This window comes from Chaetodon trifascialis, chromosome 20 (assembly GCF_039877785.1).
Source record: "Chaetodon trifascialis isolate fChaTrf1 chromosome 20, fChaTrf1.hap1, whole genome shotgun sequence".
NCBI lineage: Eukaryota > Metazoa > Chordata > Actinopteri > Chaetodontiformes > Chaetodontidae > Chaetodon > Chaetodon trifascialis.
In genome coordinates, this window is record NC_092075.1 from 24087987 (window position 1) to 24115877 (window position 27891).

Below are 27891 nucleotides of genomic sequence, written 5' to 3' on the forward strand. Positions count from 1 at the left end.
AGGTTGTTGGTGGAGCGGACTCGTTATGAAATTTTCATCCTTCAGACAATGCACTCTGCTTTGGAGCCATCAATATAATTAAAGTGACTCCATATTTGGCTCCTTTTTCTGTTTTCACTCATTTTCTTAACTTACTTTTGTTTGATAAATGTCTATCCGTGTTGCTCTCACTCTGCTCTCTTGACCCCTTTGCGTGCTGCTGCTGCTGCTGCTGTGTGTGTAACTGCTGCCCCTCCCCCCTCTGCTCAGCGCAGTGAGCTCACTAAGCGGCGCAGACACAGAGACGATACCACGCATATTGACCAATTACGTGCGGCTTCAAGAGAAAAAAAAAGAGAGAGAGAGAGAGAGAAAAAAAGGGGCTCCCCCAATCGGGAGCCGGCTCCCGTCGTTCACTTCTCTCAGAGTCGTTACGTGCGCGAACGACACATCACTAGCTAACAGGCTACGGCTGCCAGGCTGGTGATGTTTTTTAACCAGCCGTGTTACTGCACGTTTGCTGTCGTTTAACTGCTGTGTTACTGCAGTTTTACTGTCGTTTTACTGCTGTGCTACTGCCGTGTTACTGCACTTTTACAGTCGTTTTACTGCCGTGTTACTGCACGTTTGGTGTCGTTTTACTGCTGCCGTGTTACTGCACGTTTGGTGTCGTTTTACTGCTGCCGTGTTACAGACACTGTTTGGAAAAAAAAAACATTTATTTACGGTAATTAAAAATAAAAAAAAATCTTACTGTGTACCATCTGTCTGTGTAAATATCTCATGCTACAACGTGGGCACCTGCGGTTTATAGACAGGCGCGGCCTATATATGTACACATCTTTTTTCTTTCTAAATTTAGTTGGGGCGGCTTATATTGAGGTGCGCTCAATAGTCCGGAAATTACAGTACTTGAATTCTGAGACCTCAACTATGATATTGCTGACCAGTGTTAATTTTGTCAAGGGATTTTTGGAAAAGTTATTGACGACCCTTTTTTCATGATGAAATGTTAAAGAGTGGCTACGTGAAATAGAGGTAAGATCTTGGCCCGAAATTCGGGCCGGGTCGGGCCCAAAATGTCAATTATTTACTTTGGGTCGGACCGGGCTTCTCTCTCGCTAATTTTTTTTAATAAATATATTTGAAGTCTGTAATTACCAAATACACGGCTCGGGACACGCGCGCGCTTTACGCAGCGCTCAATGCCACACAATACGCACTTTACACCGAGATGACCGCCCTGGACCACCTACCTCAGCAGGTCTGACTTCTGCAAACAGCAGCTGGTCCAGAAACATGTATGAATGGATTCATCCGTGCGCGCAGTCTCCAGCGGAGGATTTTTAAAGTCTGTTTGTTTCCGCCTTTGGTAACGAAGACTGTAGTGAACCTGCTGCGCTCTGGAGGCTTTACCCCGTGTATCTCAGATGCCTTTCCTTGTGATCTACAATGAAGCCCAGAGACCTGCTCCTGCTGCTGTACCTCTCCTTGTCAGAGAGGCGCGTCCATGTGAGCACAATATCACACACAGAAATATCTTTAACAAACTTTTCCAGCGTTATTTCATTGTGTAAATGCATTTATAATGATCATAAAAATATGTAGATTTAACATTAAGAAAACTTGCGATATAAAATTTCGGGTTTGTTTCGGGCTTGGGCCTGCAAATCAAGTTAATTGATCGGGCTCGGGCCAGGTCGGGCTTTAATACCCGCCGGCCTGGGTCGGGTCGGGCTGGATTTTTTAGGGCCGATCTTACCTCTAATGTTAAAACAAAAACTACACTGATTTTTTTATTTACGTCGTACAAAAAATGACAGGAAAATGTCAGGTAGGCGAATAGACAGCCCCCCTTTCACCAACAAGTGCAGGAAAACAACTTTTTTGTTTGACATGCACTGAAGCGCTAATAGTCACATTAGTTAACTTGAGAGGTGAAGGACGGTGGCGTCCTCAGACATCCATGATATACTGTGATTCAGTAGGCTTAGTGGAAATGCATTCATGTTTGTTATGTTGAGAAGGCTGTACCATTTTACTATATGAGCTAAGACATAGCAAAGCCATTTCCGACATTCAGCTAGGCTAAAAACGACTTAAGTTACCTTGTCTGTTGCAGGACACATTTTGGCCTTTGTCGTGGTTCATCCATAGAAAAGTATCTATAGCCTATTGTCTATAGCCTATTGTACAATTAAATGTTGAAACCGAATGGAACTCTGCATATCATGTCACAGTAATCTGTAGCATCTTTTTCTCTTCATTTGCAGATCAAAGGGTCCAGTTACTGAAGTGGGAGTGTAAGTTTTGTGTCTTTCTAACCAACAACCAAAAGAGGATACTGCAACATTACAAGGAGCGTCATGGGCACCATCAGAGACACTCAGGCCTAATTTGTATCTACAAAGACTGTTTCAGCTCTTTTCAAACACAAGTGGAACTTAAAAATCATTTGATTGGACATGGAAAAGAAGACAGTAAAGTTGTAGCCAAAATTTCCTGTGATTTGTGCAAATTTTCAGAGCCAAGTAACATTCAGAAATACATCTCTCATCTGAAGACACACTTGAGAAATAGAGAGACTGTTACATGTCCCTTTGTGGATTGCTCTTTTAAGTCAAGTGTCCACATTTACTGCTTATAAAAGCTGCTATCATAAGTCTTCAGTCTTAAGACTGACCTAATTTAAGACCTGAGCTTGTGGTGCACCATACAGTACCAAACTCTATATTAGATGTCGAATATGACACTGAAGACTTATCTACATTGGATTATGTGCCCGAGGCTACACCTACACATGGATATGGGGAGCGAATTCTACGCCAGTGGTCTTCCTTATTTTTGCGGATGCAGGCTGTTTTGCATGAGTCACCAGTTCAAGAAATAGTTGACGAGTTATTTGATATTGGAGATTTTGCTGAACAAAAAATCAAGCAAACAATTGAAACTGTTTTGAAAGACAACAATGGTACAGTTGATACATCTCTTGTGGATTCATTGGCAGATGAAATCCAGACTTAAAATCCACTCAATTTGCTTTCAAGGAAAAGACCTCTTGGTACACAGCACAGAAGGCATTTGTTTTATAGACAGAACTTTTCAGTTATTGAACCAGTGAAGTATGTGTTAAATGCACATGAAAAGAGACATAATTTTTTCTATGTACCTATTCTAGATTTGTTGAGTAAACTTTTAGAGAGGGATGAGATATTAAGAATACTTAGGGGAACCAATTGATGAGTGTGGTCATTACAAGTCATGCAAAGATGGTGAATATTACAAAGAAAACAAGCTTCTCTCTGAGGAACTAAGTATAGCACTTGGTTTATATATTGATGATTTTGAGATTTGTAATCCCTTGGATTGGTGGTGTGCTGCATGATGCTGTTGACACTGCAGCAGCAGCAGCAGTTGCAGACGACACACTGGCACCTTCCTTAATACCAGGTTCAACTGGTCGCTTCTCCAGTGGAACTGTTGGGTGGACAGTTCTTAAGTGCCTGTGGAGGTTGTTGGTGGAGCGGACTCGTTATGAAATTTTCATCCTTCAGACAATGCACTCTGCTTTGGAGCCAAAAAAGAAGCACAAAGTCTGTGGTGTGTACTGGGTGATAGCTAACTTACCAGTAAGACTTAGATCACCATTATCATCAATTTATCTAGCTGTGTTATGTAAAACTGAACATATAAAAGAATATGGGTACGGCAAGATTCTGGAGCCTCTGATCAGAGACCTAGAAAAGTTAGAAAAAGAGGGTATCTTTGTTAGCAGACTTGGCTCCAATATAACAGGGACAGTTTTGTATGTTTCAGCAGACAACTTGGGTGCACATTCACTCGCTGGATTCCAAGAGTCTTTCAACGTAGAGAGGTTTTGTAGATTTTGTTTGGCCACCCGTGAAGATATTCAGCACTATAATGTCAGAAATTGACTTTTTGCTCTGAGAACATCTGAATTGTTTGATGAAGCTGTGAATGAACTTAACCAAAGTGAACTACTGTCTGTTGATGGTGTTAAGAGACTGCCCTTTGAACAGATTAGCCCACTTTCACGCTGCTAAAGGATTACCACCTGATTTTCTACATGATGTACTTGAAGGAATTGTACCTGCTGAACTATACCTATGTCTCTCAGATCTGATTTCAAAGAAATATTTTACTTTAGATCAGCTTAATAATGAAATAGTCTCATTTCCCTTTAAATTCTCAGACAGAACTAACAAACCTCAGAAAATACAAGCAACTTTAAAAAAAAAACAAAAAAAAAAAAACCCAGAACAATAGGTGGTAATGGACATGAAAACTGGGCTTTACTGAGATTTCTCCCATTGTTAATTGGCCACTATATACCAGAGGGTGAAAAGACATGGTGGATAATCCTTGAGTTAAAAGACATTGTGGAACTATTGTCCAGTCCCTCATTCACCACAGAAACCCTTTGCTACCTACAAGCCAAAATCTCTGACCACAGACACACAGCTTTTTGAAGTTTTTCCTGATTATCAGTTGCGCCCCAAACATCATTTTGTTGAGCATTACCCTGTTCTCATTCAGAGATTTGGTCCCCTAAGAGAGTTTTGGACTATGCGATTTGAAGCAAAGCATTCTTTTTTAAAAAGATTGTTCGTGATGACAGTAATTTCAAGAATATTTTGCACACTTTGGCAACAAGACACCAACTTATGTTGTCTTATTATTTTGAGATGCCCAGCATTTTCAAACCAAGCATGGAGACTGGGAAGGTGTCTGTGAGCATTTTAGATGTTTGCATAAGAGAGGCTATACATAGCAAGTTCAGAGGTGTTGAGACTGTATCACTCACCTCAACTGCTTACATATACGGGACAAAGTATTCTAAAGAAATTGTGCTTTCAGTAGGGCACACAATGTACTGCCAGACTTCTGCAAAATACTGGAAATCTGTCTTGTGGGTGGACACATGACATTTGTTGTTGAACCATTCACAGCATGCTTTTTGGAGCATCTCAGGTGTTATCAGCTCACCAAAAAGAACCCTGTGGCACCTCTAGTCGTCGATCCTGATCTTCTGAATGACTACATCCCACTGGCTGCCCACACAGTTGAAGGAAAGCTGCTGGTCATTCCAAGGAGCTTCATGTTATGTTAAGGTATAAGTCACTTGAATTCATGTTGTTGAATTCTTCCTAATTCCACCCTATCTTTTATTTATTTTCTTTATGCTAGAGTAGTGTAATTTAGACTGTGAAGTCATAACACCCTTTTCAGGCTTCTCATACATTATCCCTTTCTAGGTAAGATATCATGCCCCTCTTTTGGTTGGCACATTTTACGAAATTATGAAGATCCAGAATTTGGGAACGAACTCTGCAATTTAACAGACATAAAGGATCTACCAAAGGAACAAGCAACTTAAAAGGTTCTCTTCACCGTTTCTGACTCCATGTCAACAGACTTAACATTGGATACTGGCTGCTTGAGTTCCTCGTGTAGTGCAGGTTCAGCAGACTGGCCCGATCCTTTTTTTATTCCAAGTTTCTCTCATGATGTCGAACTCCAGCTACAAGCAGGAAATAATGCCTATGCAAAGGATGGAACTGTGATGGTAATCACAGTGTGAAGAGTGATATACTGGACAAATTAGCAGATGTCATGTCCAAGATCACTGCCTATCCAAGTAAAGATCATTTTGAAAGTGTAGCCAAAGCTCTTGTTGAGAAGCATCCATGTCTCACGGAGCTGGGTTCAGGGAAAGGATGGTACTGCTGGGTGTTCAGCCTGAAATTCAAAATGGGCAATTATCGTCAGAGTTTGAGTGTAGCCGGATGCTCTGAAGTTGTCATAAATAAGAGAAAGAGGGGAGATTGCACAAAGAGCAAGACTTTCAAGAAATCAAAAAAGGGTGAAGTCCATTATTTGCCAGATCCACCTGTCGGACAAAATGCACATGATGCAGAAGAGAGTCGGCAGACCATGCTGCTGGAGGTACAGAAGAAGGATCCTGACTTACAGCTCCTGGATGAACTAATGGCAGTGACATTCTCAAAACGAAGACAGGAAATCATTGGTGATGAGCCACTCATCAATGTTGTCATGGACAGATCGCCAGCATTGTTTACTGAGAGACAGGTAGTCAATACAAAATGAGATGTCCATGTTCCAGGGTAATTTAAATATTTTCAGTATGCTTGATTTAATATTAAAACATGTCTTTTATCTGCCTCTTTTACTGTACTTCCCTGCTGCTTTTTCTTTCGCACCTACACTATCCCTCTCCAACCTTTTTTCCTGTTCTTTCTGTCTCATACAGATAATTGCTGAGTTTGACAGAATAGTCACTACGGATCTTCTGCAGTCATTCTTGGATGGACTTGATGCCTTGGTGCCCAGGCTGCTGGAGTTGTACAAAGCAGCTGTTGTTTCTGGTCGAAAGTTGGCCCTTAAGCGTGTTCTGCAGTGTCTGGAGAAGGAGGTATGTGTGGAAATTAAGATTTTGTTATAACTTGGTACTTAAGTAAGGGCACAAACATAATTATTATGCTAACCTATTTCTCCAATTCTGCCTTTTCTGTGCTCGAGGACACAAACCAGAACAGAAGAACGGCTGCCCTACTTGGTCTTCCACACTACTTGCAAGAGAATCCCTCAAACATAAGAATGTGTGAAGTACGTAAATTGATAAACTCATGCCCAAAACTGCACTATTTGCTACTTATTCATGTTATTTTTATTAGCATTCAACATGTATTTTACAGCTAGGTTCAAAAATGGATACTTGTTTTTTCTTTTGGCTTTCTATTTTACTGAATAATTTTTTTTCTTAAGAAAAATTTTACTTGAAAAAGGCAGAAGTGTCTACTTTTGACCATGGCTCCACATTTTAGTCAAATGATCATTAGGTAAAATTTCCTTTTTGTTTTTGTATTTTTTTCTCTTCAGGCTCATGGTGAAACACTGGATGTTGCCATGAATGGGATGCAAGTTGGACTCCTCATCGGACATAAAGGTGTGCTGGACGATGTGTTTCCACTTCAGATCTTCAATGTAGCAGTGGTAGTGGAGGAGAAGATCGTCATCTATAACCTAAGAGATGTGCCAAGTGGGTTTGCCATACTAATGGGCATTACCTACTCTGTAAATCTGGAATACCCGCCCTCTATGAAATACTCATTTGAGTTCCTGCAGAAGGTCATCATGAAGATTAAACCAGATCAGTGCTCCGCAAGAATTCATGGACTCAGAAACAAACTCCTGAGGTACCACACATAATCCGTTTAAGGACTCCTTACTATTGCCTGCTATTGCTTGGAGCAAGTTTTTGTTCTGGTACTGTTTTTATTTGAGGCACTGTTTGAACAGACAAAACACATGTACTGTGGTTAGAATCCCAACAGCAGTCTTATTCTCCCTTGCTTACTGTCTTTCCTTGATGTGGGAATTGACAAATGCATGTGCTCACTTTTGCCTTGGTCAGAGGAGAAAAATGTTTTGTGGAATTGATGTTCCATAATGGATTTAGAGTTGTTTAGCACCGTTTTAAAAACTTTGAAAGATTTGTTAGTTGATTCTAATCAATTTGATATCAAACCTTCATGTCCAGTATATCTGTTAAGTTCCTGAGTTAATGTATGAAACCTTCAGGTCACTGGAATGGTAGTTGCATGTGCCACCTGTTGCCATGTTCTCAAATATTCGGAGACATGTTTGTTCAGTTTCTGGTCTGTTTACAAAGAAATGATGAACTTTTTGCCAAAGATGAGATCAGAAGCCTTAAAGCTATATTGAGAAGGATTACTCCCTTTTAGTAATTTCTTGACCAGTCATGTCAAATGTATTTCCACAGCCTCTGTCTTTTTTTTTTCTTTCTTTCTTTCTCTCTGGGAAACCTGCATCCTCAATCCAAATTTTTGAGAAATGTATTATGAATGTATTATGATAGCTTACTGTTACATTTTTGGTGTTTTATGCCTTTGATGTCTTTGAAGATATTGCAGTAGCTCAGATAACAGCTGTTAAAATACAAAATGGTACAACATTGTACAAATTTCACTGTTAAATAAATAAATGTCAGTGTTCCTGATAATTGCCTGTGCCATTTATTATAGATACAACTTGACTAAGTTTAAAGAACAAATTTTGATTTGAAAAGTAAAAAAATATATATATCTTAAATTTAAACTTAAAAAGTTAAGTCCATGTAACTTAAAATTGAAGTTTAGTTGTATTTATTAATGCTATTTGAACTTCAATGACAAGTTGAGATGGTGCAGAATTGTGCATTTATTTGACTCAAGACATGTTTTCCTAAGAATGATGTGAAATACTATTTTGTTTTAAATCAGGGAGTGAAGTTGAGTAAACGAACAACTTAAAACATTGCATTGAATGAATGCAGTCCTATTAGTTGTATCAACATTTGGAACTAGCTTTTGCAAGTTGAAACAAATTCTAGATTTATGTGGATTTTACTCATAATCTTAAGGCAGCAGGGAAACTTTCATTTTCAAGTTGAACTACGTTAAAATTTCTTACACTGTAGTAACACTGAATATTGATTTGATTTAAATTTTTCTTTTGTTTGCTCACTTTGCATTTTGTAAATTGATAAAAATAAATAATTAGTTATATTTTTGAAACCATTCTTCATTTACAATATTTTTGCACACCTGCCTAAAACATTTGCACAGTGCTGTGTATAAATGTTATCAAACCGGCATCAATTCTTATAGGTACTTACTGAGCACAGCAACCAGACACAAGGTAGTTATACTGCATCAGCAAGGTCTCACCCAAAGTTTTCAAAGCAGACTGGAGTTTCAAGATGTGTTGTTCTTTTTAAGAAGCACAAAGAAATGGGCAAAGTTGAGGATCGTTGATGCAGTGGTCAGCCAAGGACACTTAGTGCAGCAGATGAAAAACACATCCAGCTTCCCTTTCCTCCTTTCGAAATCAGATGTATTGATGTAACTATTAACACTTAGATCTTTAAAAAACATTTTTACATTTTTTTCCACACCTGTCTTTAACCTTTGCACAGCACTGTATATATAGTTGATTTATTTTGTCTGACTGAAACCTGGCTGTGTCCTGAAGAATATGTGAGCCTGAATGAAGCTACTCCTCCGAGCCATATTAATACTCCCATTCCTTGAGGCAGCGGCAGAGGAGGTGGAGTTGCAGCCATTTTTGACTCAAGCCTTTTGATCAACCCTAAACCTAAACTCGACTATAACTCATTTGAAAGCCTTGTTCTCACTCTCTCTCATGAAAAATGGAAAACAGTGCAGCCAGTTTTATTTGTTATAGTATACCGCTCTCCTGGTCCTTACTCCGAATTTATAGCTGAGTTCTCGGAGTTTCTATCAGGCTTAGTCCTTAAAGCAGATAAAGTAATTATTGTAGGTGACTTTAATGTACATGTCAACGTTGATAATGACAGCCTTAGCACTCCGTTTATCTCAGTATTAGACTCAGTTGGCTTCCATCAGAATGTACATGAACCAACTCACTGTTTTAACCACACCCTCGACCTTGTTCTGACATACTGTATGGCATTGAAATCGAAGACTTAATAGTCTCCTCACAGAATCCTCTTTTATCGCACCATCATTTAATAACTTTTGAATTCATATTACCAGACTACCAGCCAGTAGGCAAAAATTCTTATACCAGACTCCTGTCTGATAGTGCTGTAGCTAAATTTAGGATATGATCCCATCAGTATTTAATTCAATGCTATGTTTTAATACAACAAAGGATTCCTATGCTAACGTTAGTCCCTCCCAGATTGACTACCTGGTTGATCGTGCCACAGGTTCATTGCGTATGACACTTGACTCTGTTGCTCCACTAAAAAAGAAGATAATTAAACAGAGGAGGTAAGCTCCATGGTATACTCCTCAAACCCGCAAATTAAAGCAAACTTCACGGAAAATAGTGCCAGGGCAGCCTATTACTCTACAATAATAGAGGAAAATAAGAACAATCCCAGGTTTCTCTTCAGCACTGTAGCCAGGCTGACAGAGAGCCATAATTCTGTTGAACCATGTATTCCTTTAGCTCTGAACAGTAATGACTTCATGAGCTTCTTTAATGATAAAATTCTAAAAAAAATAAAATCCTGCCGTCAACAGGTACTGTTTTGTCCTCAAACACAGAAACCGTAGAAACTGTTACTCAGTCTGTCGCAGTTTTAGACTGTTTTACTCCTGTTGACCTTCACCAACTAATTTCAATAATTTCATCAGCAAAATCATCAACCTGTATTTTAGATCCAATCCCGACTAAGCTGTTTAAAGAAGTATTTCCTCTAATTGACTCTTCAGTATTAGACATGATCAATCTGTCTTTATCAACAGGCTATGTACCACAGTCCTTTAAAGTAGCTGTGATAAAACCGCTCCTTAAAAAGCCTACTCTTGATCCAGGGGTTTTAGCCAACTATAGACCGATATCCAACCTTCCCTTTCTCTCAAAAACTCTTGAGAAAGCAGTTGCCAATCAGCTGTGCGACTTTCTAAACAATAAAAGTTTATTTGAGGATTTCCAGTCAGGATTTAGAGTACATCATAGCACAGAGACAGCACTGGTTAAAGTTACAAATGACCTTCTAATTGCATCTGATAAAGGATTTGTCTCTGTACTAGTCTTATTGGATCTTAGTGCTGCATTTGACACCATTGACCAGACACTGGAACACTTCATTGGCATTAAGGGAACTGCGCTAAGCTGGTTTAAATCCTACTTGTCAGATCGCTCTCAGTTTGTACGCGTTAATGACGACTCCTCTGTGCTCACTAAAGTCAGCTATGGAGTTCCGCAGGGTTCTGTGCTTGGACCAATTCTATTCACCTTATATATGCTTCCTTTAGGTAAGATTATCAGGAAGCACTCAATAAATTTTCATTGCTATGCAGATGATACCCAGCTATATTTATCAATGAAGCCGGAAGAAAACAGTCAGTTAACTAGACTACAAGCATGTCTTCATGACATAAAGACCTGGATGGCCTGCAATTTTCTGATGCTAAACTCAGACAAAACTGAAGTTATAGTAGTAGGCCCTAAACATCTTAGAAAGTCACTTTCTGATGACATAGCAGCTATGGATGGCATTGCGCTGGCCTCCAGCACCACTGTAAAGAATCTGGGAGTTATCTTTGACCAAGACATGTCCTTTCACTCCCATGTAAAACAAATTTCAAGGACAGCCTTTTTTCACCTACGTAATATCGCAAAAATCAGGCATATTTTGTCTCAAAATGATGCAGAAAAACTAGTCCATGCATTCGTAACTTCCAGGCTGGATTATTGCAATTCTTTACTTTCAGGCTGCCCAAATTCGTTGCTGAATATTCTTCAGTTGCTCCAGAACGCTGCAGCACGTGTCCTGACAAAAACCAGGAAGAGAGATCATATTTCTCCAATACTAGCCGCTCTGCACTGGCTCCCTGTAAAGTTTAGAATAGAGTTTAAAATTCTCCTCCTTACTTGCAAAGCTATAAATGGCCAGGCACCTTCTTATCTTAAAGAGCTCATAGTACCTTATTGCCCCACTTGAACACTGCGTTCCAAGAATGCAGGTCTACTTATGGTTCCTAAAGTCTCAAAAAGCAGAACAGGAGTCAGAGCATTTAGCTATCAAGCTCCTCTCCTGTGGAACCATCTTCCAGTCTTTGTCCGGGAGGCAGACACTGTCTCTACATTTAAGAGTAGGCTTAAAACTTTCCTTTTTGATAAAGCCTATAGTTAGGGCTGGCTCAGCCTGGTCCTGGACCAGCCCCTAGTTATGCTGCTATAGGATTAGACTGTCGGGGGACCTCCAAAGATACACCAAGCTCCTCTGTCCTTCTGTCCCTCTCCATCTGCACGCTTTCATGTCCTACCATGGCATGTTACTAACTTATCTCCTTCCCCGGAGTCTCTGTGCTTTGTCGTCTTGCAGGTTACACAGTGGCTGAATCTGGATTGTGGATTTCAGCTGCGTCTCCCGCCTTGGCCCTGCCTGACATCCACTGCAACTGCCACTGCTATTATTACATCCACTGTCACTATTACTGTGATTGCATGTCTGTCTCTCTGTCTCTGTCTCTCTCTGACTGCATTTCTGTCTGTCTGTCTGCGTCTGTCTCACTCTCCCTCTCTTGCTCTCCCTCTCTCACCCAACCGGTTGAGGCAGATGGCCGCCCACCCAGAGTCTGGTTCTGCCCGAGGTTTCTGCCTGTTAAAAGGAAGTTTTTCCTCGCCACTGTCGCCAAGTGTTTGCTCATGGGGGAATTGTTGGTTTTCTGTAGATAAAAGAGCTTGGTTTGTACCAGCTCTATATGGAAAGTGTCCTGAGACAACTTCGGTTGTGATTTGGCGCTATACAAATAAAACTGAATTGAATTGATTTTACTTTCTATCACTTTTTATTGTCCATTTGCTCTTTCTGTGTCTCCTTTTTATTTTTGCTATTGTTGCTGTCTGTAACAACTTAATTTTCCCAGCATGGGATCAATAAAGTTATCTTAACTGTGATTTGAGTTAACATTTCCATACTGAAAAGAACTGCAAAGTGTATTATTGCATTTTTATTAAAATTTTTATTCAAATAACAGAAATGGGAAATTACAATGCTATTGTGGAAATAAATTTTCATTTTCAAATTGACATTATTTAAATATAGTACCCTATGGGCTTCCACAGCCTTTAACAGCCCATTTAGTCATAATATTTCTGCTTCTACATCAACACTCAGCGCATGTTGTGGAAATACAACAGTTCAAAAAATTCAGTTGGGTTTCTGGTTGATGGGCTTGACTGCAAATGGTTTTGGAGCTAAAAGTCTAAGTCATCTTAACCCAAAACAGATGTGAGATCATTCCCCACAAAAAAAGAAAGCAACAAAAAACAAAACAAAGAAACAAACAACAATAACAACAACAGAAAATACAAAACACAATTTAAATCTGATATATTTACATTCCATGAAAGTGATCAGAAATGCAATGACATCTAACAGAACAGAAGAAACACCATCTGATAAGCAGAGAACAAAAATCCAGCCGTAAACCTCAGTGTTTGTCATAAAATAACCAGTGACACTTGCTCATAGACTACAGACATATTAAAAAAAAAAGAGCACAAAGTCTTCTCTTTGGTCAGTATACAAAAAACAAGTGATTTGGTCTGTGGATATGAAGTCTAGTTCTCACTGCAGTTTTTATTCATTAGTGACTGGGGACAATTATTGTTCATAGCAGGAAGCCACTGCTAACAGTCCAGCTGACGGCCCAACATTCCATTCATACACAAAATGTCGTACATGAGGTATGATTCTGACACACAATAAATGAGAGCAACCCAAATAATTTTAACAAACAAACAAAACCAAGACTAGGAAATATAATGCGTGTTAATCAGTAAAGATCCTCATAGCATGTTCAGTGAGCAGGGTTCAGTCTGTGGATAAAAGTGTTCCAGTGATCAAACTGTTGTCTGATCCAGTCTATTACTAAAGCCAGTGATGTCTGCTTAGTTTCAGCATTGACAAACACTACATCATCATTTGAGGACTGCTGAAGCTGCCTCTTTGATACACGACACGGCTGTCTGGATGTCCTCCTCTGTCTGGTCAATGGTGACCACCACTCTGATACTGAGGACACACAGGTGGAGCAATCAGACACAAAAGGGCAGTGTTAAGGCTAATGTCCTCTACACAAATGATTCTCTTAAAAATTTGAACACTTAATTCCATAGTAACAATCTCAATGATCCGTGCATGTTCTGCATTAACACATCCAATTCTGAAGCCTTAAAAAGAGATGAATAAAGAGTGTGTGTGTGTGTGTGTGTGTGTGTGTGTGTGTGTGTGTGTGTGTGTGTGTGTGTGTGTGTGTGTGTTTTCTCATGTTTTCCCTTCAGATTTAGATTCAGAAAAACTTTATTGATCCCCACAGGGAAATTGTTTTGTTGCAGTACAAGCTGCTCAACACAAAATATTTAATTGCGATTAATCGCATAAATGTCATAGTTTACTCGCGATCAATCGCAAATTAATCGCACATTATGATCTATTCTAAATGTCCCGTTAATTATCATTTTAATACTGTTATGAACATGGAAAAGTGGATAGGCTTGCTTTGTGCAAATGTTTTTTATTGAAAACAACGTGTAGTGTTATATTTCACACTAACATTCTCACTTTGAGCACATTTGAATGAATCAAATCTCACACTTTTTGAATAAATTCACTGCCACACTCACTGTCAATAAACAGATGACAAAAAAAATAAATGCTTGGTTACAAAAAAGCCCCTTCAACAACCTTTTCTAAGGGATCAAAACAGGGTGATACAAGATAAAGTTACAAAGTGCACATCATTGTAAACTAGAACTCAACCTATAGTGCAGTTAAACCATGGCTTAAACTTTCCTTTCTTGAGTTTCCTCTGAATATACAAGCAGTCAGACTATAATGCTCTTCTGTTTATTCACCAGAGGCTTATCAACCCAGCCTCTTATTTCTCTCCAGAAAGAATGAACATTACTTGGCTATGGCTGCAGTAAGCTTGTTTTTAGTTGCGGTGTCCATATACCTCTGTCCAAATTTTGGTCTTGTCAGTCGACCCATCTGGCAACTTTTTGAAACTAAACTTTCTATTCAGAAACATGCATGGGGTGTGCCTATTGTTTTGTTTCCGGTTTACAATCGGATCCTGTAGTTTTGTAATGTTACTAGCAGTGGCCACAGCTTATAAAAAACTACAAGTTCACTAGGTCACAAAGAACGTTAATCACGCGATTAAAAAAAATGACGTCGTTAAAATTGATTTGCGTTAACACCTTAATAACGCGATATTTTTGACAGCACTAGTAAAAAGTACAAAGATGTAAAATAGTATAAAGTTAACAGCCATAATTACATTAGAAAAATGTGCAAATGTGTATGTGCCAAGGGTAATGCATATTTAATTTTATTACTGCAGAATTACCAGCGTCTCTTCTCATACTGATATTCATTTACGGTACACCTCTCTATTCCCTCTGCCCTCTGGTCCTTTCACTTTTCCAGTAGATGTAAACACACTGAACTGACAGAATAATTAAATTTCAATTTGAAAATACATCTCTATAAATTAATCAAAATAAATTACTAAAATAAAACAATACTGACTACCCCCTTAAAGAAATGTCTTCACTATTTTTCTTACTGTCATAAGATCAAGTGTTAAGTCCATCGCTCAATACTATCCAAATTCCCGACCCTGTCTGTGGCACTCTGTTCAAAGCCTGTTGGTTCCCACTGAAGATGTAAATCGTTAACAATGTCTCACAAACTTACGTACAGTTTCATTGTTAAATAAGGTTCAGTAATTTCCTAAAACAGCTGATCATTGCAGTTTTCAACAAACATTACTCAAACAGGAGTAAATAGTGGATTTGTTGGGGGCTATTTTCAGCATGAGATTAAACCACACCTGAGGCCTGTACCATAAAGCTTGATTAACCTAGCCGGGCTTCCTCTTACTTATCGGGCTTCACTTAACGAGACATCCGCCCTCCGGATTTTCGGTACCATAAAGCTGGCTATCAACTCACTAATTAAATTCAGGCTTGTCCAATCTAGATCTGTGCGCGCTCACATAAAAAGGGCGGAGTTTGCTGCATGCGACCAATTGCAAACATGGAAAAATCAGCCCGAGCCGCATATTTCACTACGGAGGAGCAAACAATAATAATTAATGAATACGAGGAATACAAATCAATAATCCAGGCAAAAAGCAACACAGTTGCAGCTGCCAAACGGCGCAAGGATTGCTGTCAAAAAATCGCCGACTGTGTCAATGCGTAAGTTAGTGCCATTATAATATTACTTCCCCACTATGACTGCACTTGTATATCTGACTACAGTAACATTTGTGTGTTCCATAAATGTATGTGTGTATGAAATTTTTCGTTATGGCATGTGATTGTAGCCTTATTATTTCAGATGCAACCCGAGTGGAGCAAAGAGAACATGGGAGCAAATCAAACGTGAGTTTGATTAGTGTTCTACAGTGGTAAAGTGAGACATATATGTAAAAAAGTACTGGAGGACACTCAACACAATAATACACTTTGATACATTTTTTCAGCACACAGTCAGGGAGAGTCCCTTACCTGGGTGGGGGGAGGAAACGCTCTTCTTTTTCCAGGTAATGAGCGAGGGTCAGAGCCACATGCCTTTCCAAACACTGATACAGAAAAAATGTAAACAAGACATTATTAGACATTACAATCTCTGTCGCTTAACACTATATGACTGTATATGTAACCATTTGATCAAAAACTGCAGTAAAGTTGAAAAAAAAAAACCAAAGATGAAAAACTACAGAACACACAAATGATTTTCCCATTCTACTTGTAACCTTTATGGCATGAATATGCAACAAAGCTGAAACTGCCATGAGGAGCCTTATAAAAATCAGCAAAAGAGTTTAATCTTGCTATTGTTAGGCTACATCTGGACAGTTTCAGAACTTTTGTGTATGTTTTTTTGTTGTTGTTGTTTTTGTTTTAAAGAGAGATTTCAGATGACAAAAAAAGGAAAAAAAAAACAAGAACTTTGAGTATAACTTTGTTCTTGGGTTTGATGTAGTCAGTCGGGACAGAGGACTTACATAATCTACAATGGTGCGGAGAAGCTGCATGTCAGAGTCTCTGTTGGTCGAACTTCTCTCCAACTGTAAGTGAAGAGCTGGGGCAAACGGTTCTCCTACTAACTTCAGTCCTGGAGTTCTGTCATACATGGATTATCAGGCTGAATAAAAATGATAGCATGATATAACACTGACAGTAAAAATCTGAACTCTGACTATCCATGTCTGTTAACCCCCTGTTTGCTGGCATGGATATGCTGTAGACAGTTTTTCCTCTGATACAGAGGTAGCTGCCACCTGCTTTAATTTTCTCCTGCCAGCAATAACCTTCAATGGGAGGCTCTAACCTATGTGGAGATTCACTTACTGTATATGCCTGGTTGAAATAACAATGTAGCAGAAAAGCTAGTGGAGAGTTACAATGAAGCCCTTTTCTCGCTCTGCAGATTAACCTGTATTTGTTCTTAAAGATACTAATGCATGTGATGTATCTTGGCATTTACAACCCTCCAGCAATATGTGGACTGTCTCGCTGGCTTTACCCGTACTCTTAGGCTGAATCCCATTTCACCCCTTGGCCCTCCCCCTTGGCCCTACCCCTCCGTTTTGCGCGTTCACGTGGAGGGGTAGGGGTGTCCCAATTCCCATTATGATGGAGGGGTAGGGGGAAGTGGTAGGGCTATGTACCCCTCCAAACGGAGATTTTTCCGAGGCACACTCCAAACGGAGGGGTGCGACAGATTTCTCAGAATGCCTTGCAAGACCGGTATTTTCTCCATGAATGAAGTTTTAAAATGTACGAAAACCACTTTATTGTCTATTTTAACGTTGTTTCAATGTGTAGTGGTCATTTTCCTCGTAAAAAAAAAAACCCCGAAAAAAATCGATAGTAGTCAAGGCTTCAGTTACGTGGTTACCGTTGCCAGGCTGAATGCTACTAGCGGTGCTCTGTGGGCAGCCCTGATGATAATCTGCAGTGATAACGTTATCAATAATAACTTTGGCAACCTCGCTGCTGGTATTCAGTTACATTGACAGCGTTATGGGATACAACATGCAGGAATGTCATACACAAATCGAATGTGACGGTAGCATTAGCTCGTCGCATCTGCCTACGTAAGAGGCAGCGGTGACTACTGATGACGTACGCGATTGTCGAAGGGGTGTCCCAATTCGGAGGGGTTGACTTTTGGCCCTACCCCTTGGCACTCCGTTTCAAGGGGCAAGGGACAAGGGGTAGGGCTAAGGGGTAGGGGTAGAAAAGAGAAATGGGATTCACCCTTAATCTTTGCTTCAGGAACATCCAAGATGCCTATAAGCTTGTATGCAGACTGCCCCTGGAGAGATTGGACCACAATGTTATCCACCTTTCTCCCAGTCCTGGCACTGGCAAAGGCTAATGTTTAAGGGCTTTCAGTGTAGCCAGCGGATATCTGGGTAAGAGATATCCTGGCCAAGACATCATATTCCATGCACTGGTCATTATCCACAGTCTAATTAGCACACTGACTTTCAAACTTGACAATAACTCAACATTTCGGCTCTGAGATTGCAAATCAGCCCATGGATTACACCTCTTCTATTCTTCACACAGACTGTTTACCTGTATGCAACCAAAGTCTGTGATTGGTCAATACTACAAGAATTCTGATAACATTTCCAAACAAAACAGATTCTGCATTCATATGCTGATATGAGAGATTACCTTTAGTACCCTCCAGTAAGGTACTAATGAAAAGAGTGAACCCCCTACACCAGCAACAGTCAAATTTAAACATTTAGATGAATTCACACATAAATAGAGGTCTTTATGCACCCCACAGTAATAGACTATAATCACAGAACTTACCCCTGTAAAGCCTTGTAAACATGTTTGCACTTTTCGCTCAGGACAGTGAAAATATCTGTAAAACAGATGAAGACAGACAGATGATTGGGAGCACATCTGAAAAGAGAAATACTTCATACTAAGTTAATCTTGTAATCAGTGTGACTTAGAAATGGAAAGGCCACCCTCCAATAACAGTTTGTCTCAAATAAAGACCGCTTTTACAGTGAAGGAAAATAAATGCCCCAAAAATGAAAAGGTGCATAGAGGAGAAAGAAGTTAAAGATAGAGTCTGTACCAGGATCCTCCTCCATGATGTTGAGGGCCTCTATGGCAGCAGCAGCTAGCATGGGAGGCAGGGAGGCAGAGAAACAGTAGCCCTGGCCCGACAGCCGCTATAAAACACAGACTTTTCTTACTATTTACTGAATCACAGTGGATGTCATTAGGATTAATATTTTTACACTGATTGAATGGAAAAAAAACAATACCTTCACATTGTACTAAATTGAAAGTAGACTAATTGCATGTGATTTCCTCTCCATAAGTCTTTATCAGCTTTATTTCATTTGTGCAATTTCACAGTGAGTGTCAGTGAACAGCTGTCTGAAAAAGTTTGAGGACATTCCCTTTTTATTTGGCTTTAGAGGTGGGGTTGTCTGCTAAAGTAAAATTGCTTTTGGATACTTCTTTAAAGGCCTGAGGCCACTCCTTGCATAAGACTAATTTACTGTGGCACCACATTAAAAGTATCAAACCAAAATTCTTGATATTATCCTGGGAAAATATGAGGAATGAGCAATGAATTATAGATGTCCCTGCAGAAAAACAGTTGCTGAAGTAAGTCATTAAAACAGTTGGGGAACAAACAATTGCGACAAGTAGTAGCATAATTAATGCGTATTGCGACAACTCAACATCAACAACTGTGGAATAGAGATCGACTGATATGGATTTTTCAGGGCCGACACTGATTATTAATAATCAAGCGAAACCGATAGCCGATATTTAGAACCGATATTTGTTTGCAGTAAAAATGAAAATTTTGGTGTTAAAATTTAGAGTAACACACCTCGGATTAGAATGAATACAGTATACTGTTTGCTTGTTTTGTGTACAATGAAAAAAAGACCTTAACTTTTTGTAAAATAACACAAAATCTTAATTGAAATGCCTTTAAGTTTAATTATTTTTAAAACAAAAAGTGATTGTGGGTGCCGGCTAACGCTATTTGTAGTTTTTGTGGGTGTATGTTTTTATGAATTTATTATTAGTCACATACAGGGATATGCGTCACGTGGTGTGGGTGGTACGTCAGCAGTAGTAATATCAGCTGTTCTTCACCTGGTGGGTTTTTTGAATGAACTGAGAGGGTGAGAGGGGAAAGTCTTACTTTGCTGACCGCTTTGCATTTGATGCTCACACAAGATGCATGGAAATGTCTAGGATCATGAAATCGTCCCATTGTTTGTTTGATCTGCAATAAATATATAAACGTAACACGTTCTTTGCAGCCATGACTTATCATCAACCAGCGCGTCTGGCAGGTAAATTTTTTTCCCTTTCTTAGCCTCTCTGCGACTATATATTTGTCATATATATATGTGTCAAATCCACTCCACGCGCTCTCCCCTCCTTCTTTCCAAGTTGCACTGCTGGGTGGGACTGAGATGAGAAGGGGGAGTAGATGTGCTGGCAGCGTAGTGCACGAAAATACCAGAGTCTGCGTTGCCACGCCCCATTGGCGAAGCAGACCTGACCTTGTGCCGCGCCGGCGGTGGAATCGAAAATAGAGCCCCATGACTTAATGGCTCATCTAAATGAGAAGGAGCCATCACTAATGTTATTAGGTACACCTGTGCTTATCCTACTCTGAAAAGTCAAAATGTCTGGTGATAATGCAGTGGGGTTGTACCATTTGTGGATAGAAACTCTCAGACTGTGCCAAATGTAGCAGTGATACAGTCAGCTTGATTACCAATTTAATCAAAACTTTCTTCATCCCTAATGAGCAGACATCTTTACAGTCATTTATTCATGTGTCAATAAAACTCTCATTGTATTTACCTGGTGATCAATGACAAAGGAGCGTCCGCAGCAGAAACCTCCAATAGAGGCCACAGCATTCTCCATGTTAGCACTGATTAGGTCGATGTCATCGATCTGCATGGTGCAGAAATGGTGCCATGTTATTTTTACACACGAGACACACAAACACAATGGACACAAATGGGCCCAAAATGTTTTCAGATTTGACAGCCTGAAGTGTACTTTGAATCCTAATACCATGTTATGTCACGGTTTATTGGAAAATTTCATTAAAATGAATATCTCTTAGTAACAATCTTACAATAAATCATTACTGGAAACAATACATTTAAATAGGATTGCAGGCATAGGTGTAAGCATAGGCATGAGGCTAAGAGACTAGCATCAACAAAAAAGAAAGTTAAACATAAAAAGATAATGACACTGGGTTAAAAAAATAAGAAAAGATATTCCTTTATTAGTCCCACAGTGGGGAAATTTCCAAATAATGTTTCATTATTAGCTTTTTGAGTGCAGATATTGGTCTACTGATACGACTACAGCAGAGCTCCAAACAAATAAGTCAGTGTTACATTTTTAATCAGCTGCCTGACCTTTCGCTATGCCAATACACAGTAATTCTTTTTTAAACTTGAGTGTGCTCACATTGACCCCAAAGTGTTCTGTGACTCCTCTGCCATGTTCTCCTAGTACACCAAAAGACATGCTCTCCTCCAGAAAGATCCGCACCTTGTACTTGTACTTCAGCTTCACCTGGAGGTTACACAAACCCAACAAATGACCAATAGAACAGAGACATCTAGAATTATGACAGCCCAAGAGTAATCATGCTATATTATACACAGTACATATTCTGTGTTTGTGAGTAACTCAGCAGCAGTTCAGTCATCAACACTGTGGTGGTGTGTGCTGCACATCTTTTGTCTTGAACTCTCACTAAAGAGAGGCTCCTGGCTGATTATTAACACGTAAAGCTGTTGCAGTTATGATCAACTGTATTGGACACCTGAACGTCTGGAGCAACAGCGGCAAATACACAATTACTTAATGTGGCAAGGGGGATATCTAAGTCTAAAATAACTCTAAAAAGGACAGAGGCATATTTACCATTTCAAACTTTGGCTTTACGAAGTGTAAACTGTTTGTAAGATAGAACAACAACATAGCTCAGTGTTGTCAACATCAATTAAACAACAGCAGTTTCTTGCTTTTAGACTACCATTTATGTCTGCCTCTGGCAAAGGCTACATGACAGTTTGAAGGTGTTACATGACAAATAATCATTGACAACACAACATTCTCTATTGTTCATTTCATTTGGAAGCAAGTCATGTTCAGGTCAGCAAAACCATGACATTTTACAAAAAAAAGTTAAAAAAAAAAACTGGTTACAGCTCTCAATAATGGAAACTGTTGTCTCAGAAATGACTGTTTAGTTAAATGCTGACAATGCTCAAAGAAAACAACAAATAATGAATACTGTCTTTTACGTGAATAAAAGCATTTGTGATTGAAACACTGACATGTCCATGATTTGAAAATAAGATTGAATTTTGCAGGTATTTTTTAGTCCTGTATGCCGATTGTTACCTGGCACCTGCAAAGACTTTATGAATTTGAATGATAATCAGGCTCCTTGACAGCAAATACAACTGGTCAGTTTATGAATCAAGGAGAGTTTGTTTATTGTGGAGAATAATTAGCAAGCTTTGAGGTCCATTACTTTTCTATTTACCAGTTCAGGGAGTGGACAGATGTCTGCAGTGTTGATGTACAACCCCTCCACTACAATGAACTTCCGGGTCACTCGAGCTTTGCGAGGATTCTGCAACAGAAAATGTTAAATGTTATGTTATATTAAACTTTGACAAAAGAGAAAGTGACACATATGACATTCATTAAAACAACTGAGTAAAAAGAGGATTATACAAATACAATTAGCAGTTCAAACACTGTGGGTTACATTTGCAAGCATGAAATTACAGAGCACTCCCCCAATTATTCTTTTCTCATACTAAACCACAGGTCTCAAACTCATTCCACGAAGGGCCGAGTGGCTGAAGGTTTTCTTTCCAACCAAGCAGCAGCACACCAGACCTGACTCATTTCATTAGCTGATCTCAGTCTTCAGACAGCTGATTGGTCAGACTATGCGCTCTTGATTGGTTGGAGGAAAAACCTGCAGCCACACGGCCCTTTGTGGAATTAGTTTGACACGCCTGTACTAAACGATCCTATACAAACCCTCTGGTCCTCCAGCTCCTGCTCTTTGAGCAATCTCTCCAGATCTACCATGTCATTGTGTTTGAAATATTTGATGAAGCTGCGAGATGCTTGAAGACCTTTCTGAATGGAGAAGCAGGCTGCTTCATCCCTGAACACACAAACAAGGATACAACAGAAAATTGAAACACAAAACTAGGGAGTACGTGGTTGATGTGTTTTTCTGTGCTGAACTGAGCCTGATTGACAGTGATTTTATAGGGTGGTTTTTTTTTTAAGTATTATCGTTGAATCCTGGTTTAATATTGCTCAAGGCACTTTAGCAGAGACAGTACTTACACGAAGATGATGTCCCCTCTCTTGGAGTAGGCAGGGATTGCACTAGCAATGGTTGCAAAGCCATACGAATAGATGATGGCTTCTTCTGTTTTCATGAATTTTGCCAGGCGACTCTCCAGCTCCAAGTGCACATCTTGGCGAGGGAAACAAAAAGCAGCTGAAACTAATTAGTTTTGCCAGACTTCACCGTTAATTTGTATTGACAATGACAGAACGTATTCACACTTGCAGGAAATACACTGGCTTCTTGCAATGCAAAACTTAACCTGATTCAAGGAGTATACAAGGAAAACTTTTATAATGTTGGGTGTAAAGATGCTCATTTTAAAAATGGTTAATATCCCAACAACTGTAGCTTAATAGCCACTGTGCCCTAAAGGTCTCCTGTAGAATTTTTACCATTAACAGTGCAATGGAGCTATATTTTCATAAGCCAGTCTCTGTTTTGTTTCTATGTCATGTACGTGCACATTGGTGACACAGGTCTCAGCCATTCAAAACTAGAATTACAATTTCGTGATTGTATGCCTCCACCAAGCAGCCAAGTTGCAGTTTACATCCATGTCTGTTTATAAAAAGTATTATGTGTATTTGTTCGTGATATGGAGGTTACCACTATATTGACATGTGTGATGCTATTGAATAATTTCCAGCGAGAAACACATTTCACATTGTGGTGGACTGCAGTGCTTCAAATACAGATGTTGTTGCCAAGAAGTTACAAATTGCAAAACATGGATGCTTGAGTTCAAATGTACATCTGTGCCAAATTTGAAGAAATTCCGTCATGTCATTCCTGCAATATTGCATTCAGATAAATGGGACAGAGGTCACTGTGACCTTGACCTTTGACCACCAAAATCTCATTGGTTCATCCTTGAGGCGAAGTGAACAATTCTGCCAAATTTGAAGAAATTCCCTCCAAGTGTTCCTGAGATATATCATACATACAAGTAGACCCAAACATAATGTCCCTGGACATGGGTGTCACCAGCACAGCACCATATAAATGTGGCTTTGCAAGAAAAATCAACGGGGGTACCTGAAAGACGGCTCCAACAAAACTAACCCTAGTGAAGTTAAGGGGGAAACCCTCGATGTCTTTACAACAACAAAGTCAATGATTTTTTTCTCCAAGAACAGCAAATTTAGCTGCTTCTACTGTGCATCTTAGTGGAGTTTGCATAAATGAGCATTCCACTGCAGAGTTTCTACAAGGTTTGATGGTTGTTTGTGTGTGGGGGGGTTATTTAATTTATTTAATGTACAAAATAAAGATGTAGTTAATGATACATTAAAAAAACTGTGGAAAGAAAGTACAACTGATGAATACTGTAGCTGTAAGTATTTATGTTAGGTTATTCACCGGTAATGATGGTCCCCCTTAAACAGAAACCTTAGTTTTTCAGGTCAAAACACTATTTTAGTGGCATTATAACTATGAACCTGTACCTTTCAGCCTTGTCAAACGGCTCTTAACAAATATTTGCGACAGCAGCTCTGTTTCTTAACTTTCTGAACTGATTCAACATTTCATGGCAACTTTGTATTAAAAATGTGTATTATATCTGATTTTGCTGAGGAGAAGTAAAGCTTGCAGTGCACCACAGGTGGCTCTATGTAGGGAAAAAAACTGCAAGATAAGACTTAAACAGCAAAGGTTCCCTTTGACAGATTTTGGGGCCAAAACATCCAAATTTGAGCAAGCCTTTGGAAGCATATGGTTAACAGCTACTGTGTTTTACAACAGTCTATTGAATTATCTGGATATCAGATCATGGCATGTTAACATAAGATGAAGAGCAGTGAAGAATTTTTCACTCACCAAAAGTTCCATAGAAGCCTCTTGGACCACATGTGCCAACACCATATTTCTTCAGTGATGCCAAAGCTTTTTGCTGTAATGAGAATTTATTCAGAGTTGCACTCATACACTGATTCTTTTTGCTCACTGTCAAAATGAAGACATTTTTAGCAATAGCTTGAATAATAAATACTGACCTTAATCCGTTCATGGTCAAGGAGACCCAGGAAGTTGAATGATGCAAAGTTAATGCACTCTTTACCATTGATTATGATTTTATGGCTAGGAGGTCTGTAATGGAAAACAAGCGTATTTAAAACACACTGCAACAGTGTATAGGGTTCAGATTGTATAATGACCATACCAGCATTGAGCATTTTTAGTCATTTTCCACCACAATTGTGCAATTTTCAATTATTTTTCCTAATTTCCAGGCAGCCACTCGTCAAGTCCACTGAGGTCTTAACATCCACTAACGGGCACAGTAAACTTGCTAGAAGCAACATTCTTTTAATTTTTGCCAAAGTTACACAAAAAACTAAACATGAAAGTTCATTCTTGACCTTGGAAAACGAAACTAGTATTATTGCCTCATGGTTTGTATGCTTCCACCAACCAGTCAAGTTGCAGTTTACAGAGATGTCTGTCCAGACTCATACTATAGATCAGGCATCACCAAATAGCGGACCTCAGTCCGGACCTGGGCCGAGTGATGGTTCTGTCCGGACCCATGACCAATCTCTGATAAATTCATGAGAATAGATCATTTTCATGGAGCATTTTTTCTGACAGTCACAGCTATAAACGGCGGGTGCTGCTACTCCAGTTAATACGACAATAGCACTCAGTTGAGCCAATCAAATCGTTTTTTAACCCAGCGCGCCCAGCGCACCAGAGCAGAGAGGAAGAGACAGTGTTGACAGCATGGCTTGCTCCAAAAGAAGGACGGTTGATGTGGAAAACCGTTGTTTTAAAGATGAATGGACAGAGAAATTTATGTTCATTCTTCTGGCAAGCAGTTCAAAACCAGTGTGCCTCATATGCTCTGAAAACATGGCATTAATTAAAAGTGGCAACTGGAAACACTACTATGAAACAAAGCACAACTCTTTGGATAGCTCATAGTTATCCCCTGAAGTCTGAGCTGAGGGTACGCAAAATAACCAAACTGCAAGCCCAGTAATGACAGATCTACCTGACTCATCACGGAACATTTACAGCCCAGCAACGTGCAAATGAATGTTCACTAAAGGTATCAAGGATTTCGAGGCAAAATAAAAGAACTTTTAGTGATAGGACAGTTGTGAAGGAGTGCTTAAACGCTGTTGCTGAGACATTATTTGAGGGAAAACAAAAAGACGTGTGAAAAATAATCAAACAAATCGCAAAGTCAGCTTCAACAGCAACCAGAAAATCAGAAATATTAGCAGATGATGTACTGTAAGAGACACTTTTTATTTATGGTTTTCTGAAGATGTTGACTTTTTTTTTACTTGAAAAGTAGGCCTTCAATTATTTAGGCTGGGACCTCTTTAATTTCAGAGAAAAGGGGTTATTTGCCTCTGTTTGCACTTTTATATCTATTTTATTCTGAGGTTTCTGCTTTCTTTAATCTGAGATAAAGGCCTTTAATTTATTTGCCTGCGAGTACTCCTACTTATGGTTAAAGAGCTAGCTGTGCACTCTGTTAAATATTTCCTCCATTGAAAATTGACAAAAAATATTATTGAAACCATATGAAAATGTGGACATGGGGAGGCCTATGGGACACAAGCTGGACTTCGGTTCGGACCTTTTACTTGGAGGAAATTTTAATAACTGGACCTCTGTGAATTTTAATTGAATACCCCTGCTATATGTGCAATGAAGACTTTCCCCTGAAGCTCAATATCAGCAAAACCAATGAGCTTGTGGTGGACGACAATGCTTGAATTATGGATGTTGCTGCAAAGAAGATAAAAGTTGTAAAATGTGAATGCTTCATTCATATATTCAACCGAGTGACACAGAAGACCGATACAATCACCACAGTTTCAATGTGGGCACCCAAGATTAGCGTCACAGTGACCTTGACCTTTGACCACCAACATCTAATTAGTTTATCCTTGAGTCCAAGTGGAGGTCTGAACCAGATGTAATGAAATTCCTTCTCTGAGATGTTGCATTCATAAGAATGGGCATTTGTACGTTGTTATGGACATATGGACAACCCGAAAACATAATGCCTCCAGCAACAGCTGTCAGCAGCACAGTTTGGAAGCTGTTGTCTGTGGTGATGTTGAGCTGTATTTTGTTATACTGACAGGTGTTTCTATTATTTTGTTCACCCCATTTGTATTTATGACAGTGTGTCAAGGGGTGTGGGGACTACCAGTAAATTAAACATAATTAAGACAATTTTACAAATTTATCATATTTATTTTACAATTTAAATTTTTTGTTCAACATTTACATTTATTCATTTAGTGACACTTGATATCGTTCCAAAATTGCCAATTTATCTTCTGTTCTGAACCATTCAGATAAGTATTGCATTACAGGGTAATCTCATACTGAATTTTATTATGTTGCATCCTAGGTAAGATGATGGAGAACACTTCTGTGAATTGTCTGTGGGCACACTTTGATGGAGCCCTGGCTCTTATGGACATTTGGCTTCACCCAGTATTTAAAAAGAATAAGTAAAGTGGAGAGGTGTCCTTTGTGTTTTACCCTGTGACAACATCATAGTTGATGGAGGGATGATCTTTGGAAACAGGGGGAACAAGAGCCTCTGGCTGCCACTCCTCAATCAGGTCCTCCTTTTCCTGTTACACAGAACCACAAGACAGCTGTTTGGTGACACATAAACACAAACATTCTTCTCATTATTTTTTTCACTGCTGTGCTGAGTTTACCTTTTCTGTCAATTTATAGGTTTCATGAAGTTTGTAGGTCTTAGAGAACAGAAGTCTGATGATCCACAGTATAAGGATCCCCTCCAGAATCAGGTGATAAGCAGGAGCCTGAGAAATACAAGGACATGATGATTATTTTGCTGTCAGATTGCTGAGTGAGTGAGA

General features: G+C 39.3%; 2 protein-coding genes across 4 annotated transcripts in view; one reads left to right on the forward strand and one right to left on the reverse strand.

The window, feature by feature from the left end:
• Positions 1–346: 346 nt before the first annotated feature.
• Positions 347–8561, forward strand: LOC139349142 (uncharacterized). Of its 2 annotated transcripts, XM_070989673.1 has the most exons (6): positions 347–1491; positions 2253–2282; positions 4950–5111; positions 6272–6433; positions 6541–6627; positions 6901–8561. In XM_070989673.1, exons 3-6 carry the CDS (start codon positions 5034–5036, stop codon positions 7228–7230), a joined length of 657 nt encoding a protein of 218 aa, XP_070845774.1. In that variant the 5' UTR covers positions 347–1491; positions 2253–2282; positions 4950–5033; the 3' UTR covers positions 7231–8561. The 2 variants fall into 2 exon arrangements, with proteins under 2 accessions (XP_070845774.1, XP_070845776.1); XM_070989675.1 differs by lacking the exons at positions 347–1491; positions 2253–2282 and having other exon boundaries at positions 4525–5111.
• A 3964-nt stretch (positions 8562–12525) lies between these two features.
• sptlc1 (serine palmitoyltransferase, long chain base subunit 1) overlaps positions 12526–27891 on the reverse strand; it is a 17011-nt gene continuing 1645 nt past the window's right edge. Inside the window, exons 2-15 of one of the 2 annotated variants that reach the window (XM_070988491.1) lie at positions 27727–27834; positions 27542–27636; positions 25027–25120; positions 24851–24923; positions 23026–23158; positions 22708–22837; positions 22199–22288; positions 21109–21216; positions 20482–20577; positions 18713–18809; positions 18436–18490; positions 16608–16725; positions 16108–16181; positions 12526–13600 (exon numbers count right to left, since the gene is read on the reverse strand). In XM_070988491.1, coding sequence (XP_070844592.1) covers positions 13507–13600; positions 16108–16181; positions 16608–16725; positions 18436–18490; positions 18713–18809; positions 20482–20577; positions 21109–21216; positions 22199–22288; positions 22708–22837; positions 23026–23158; positions 24851–24923; positions 25027–25120; positions 27542–27636; positions 27727–27834 — 1365 coding nt within the window. In that variant the 3' untranslated portion in view covers positions 12526–13506. Of the gene's footprint in view, positions 13601–16107; positions 16182–16607; positions 16726–17863; positions 17924–18435; positions 18491–18712; positions 18810–20481; positions 20578–21108; positions 21217–22198; positions 22289–22707; positions 22838–23025; positions 23159–24850; positions 24924–25026; positions 25121–27541; positions 27637–27726; positions 27835–27891 lie in introns of those variants that run through there. The other variant, XM_070988492.1, reaches the window with a different exon arrangement.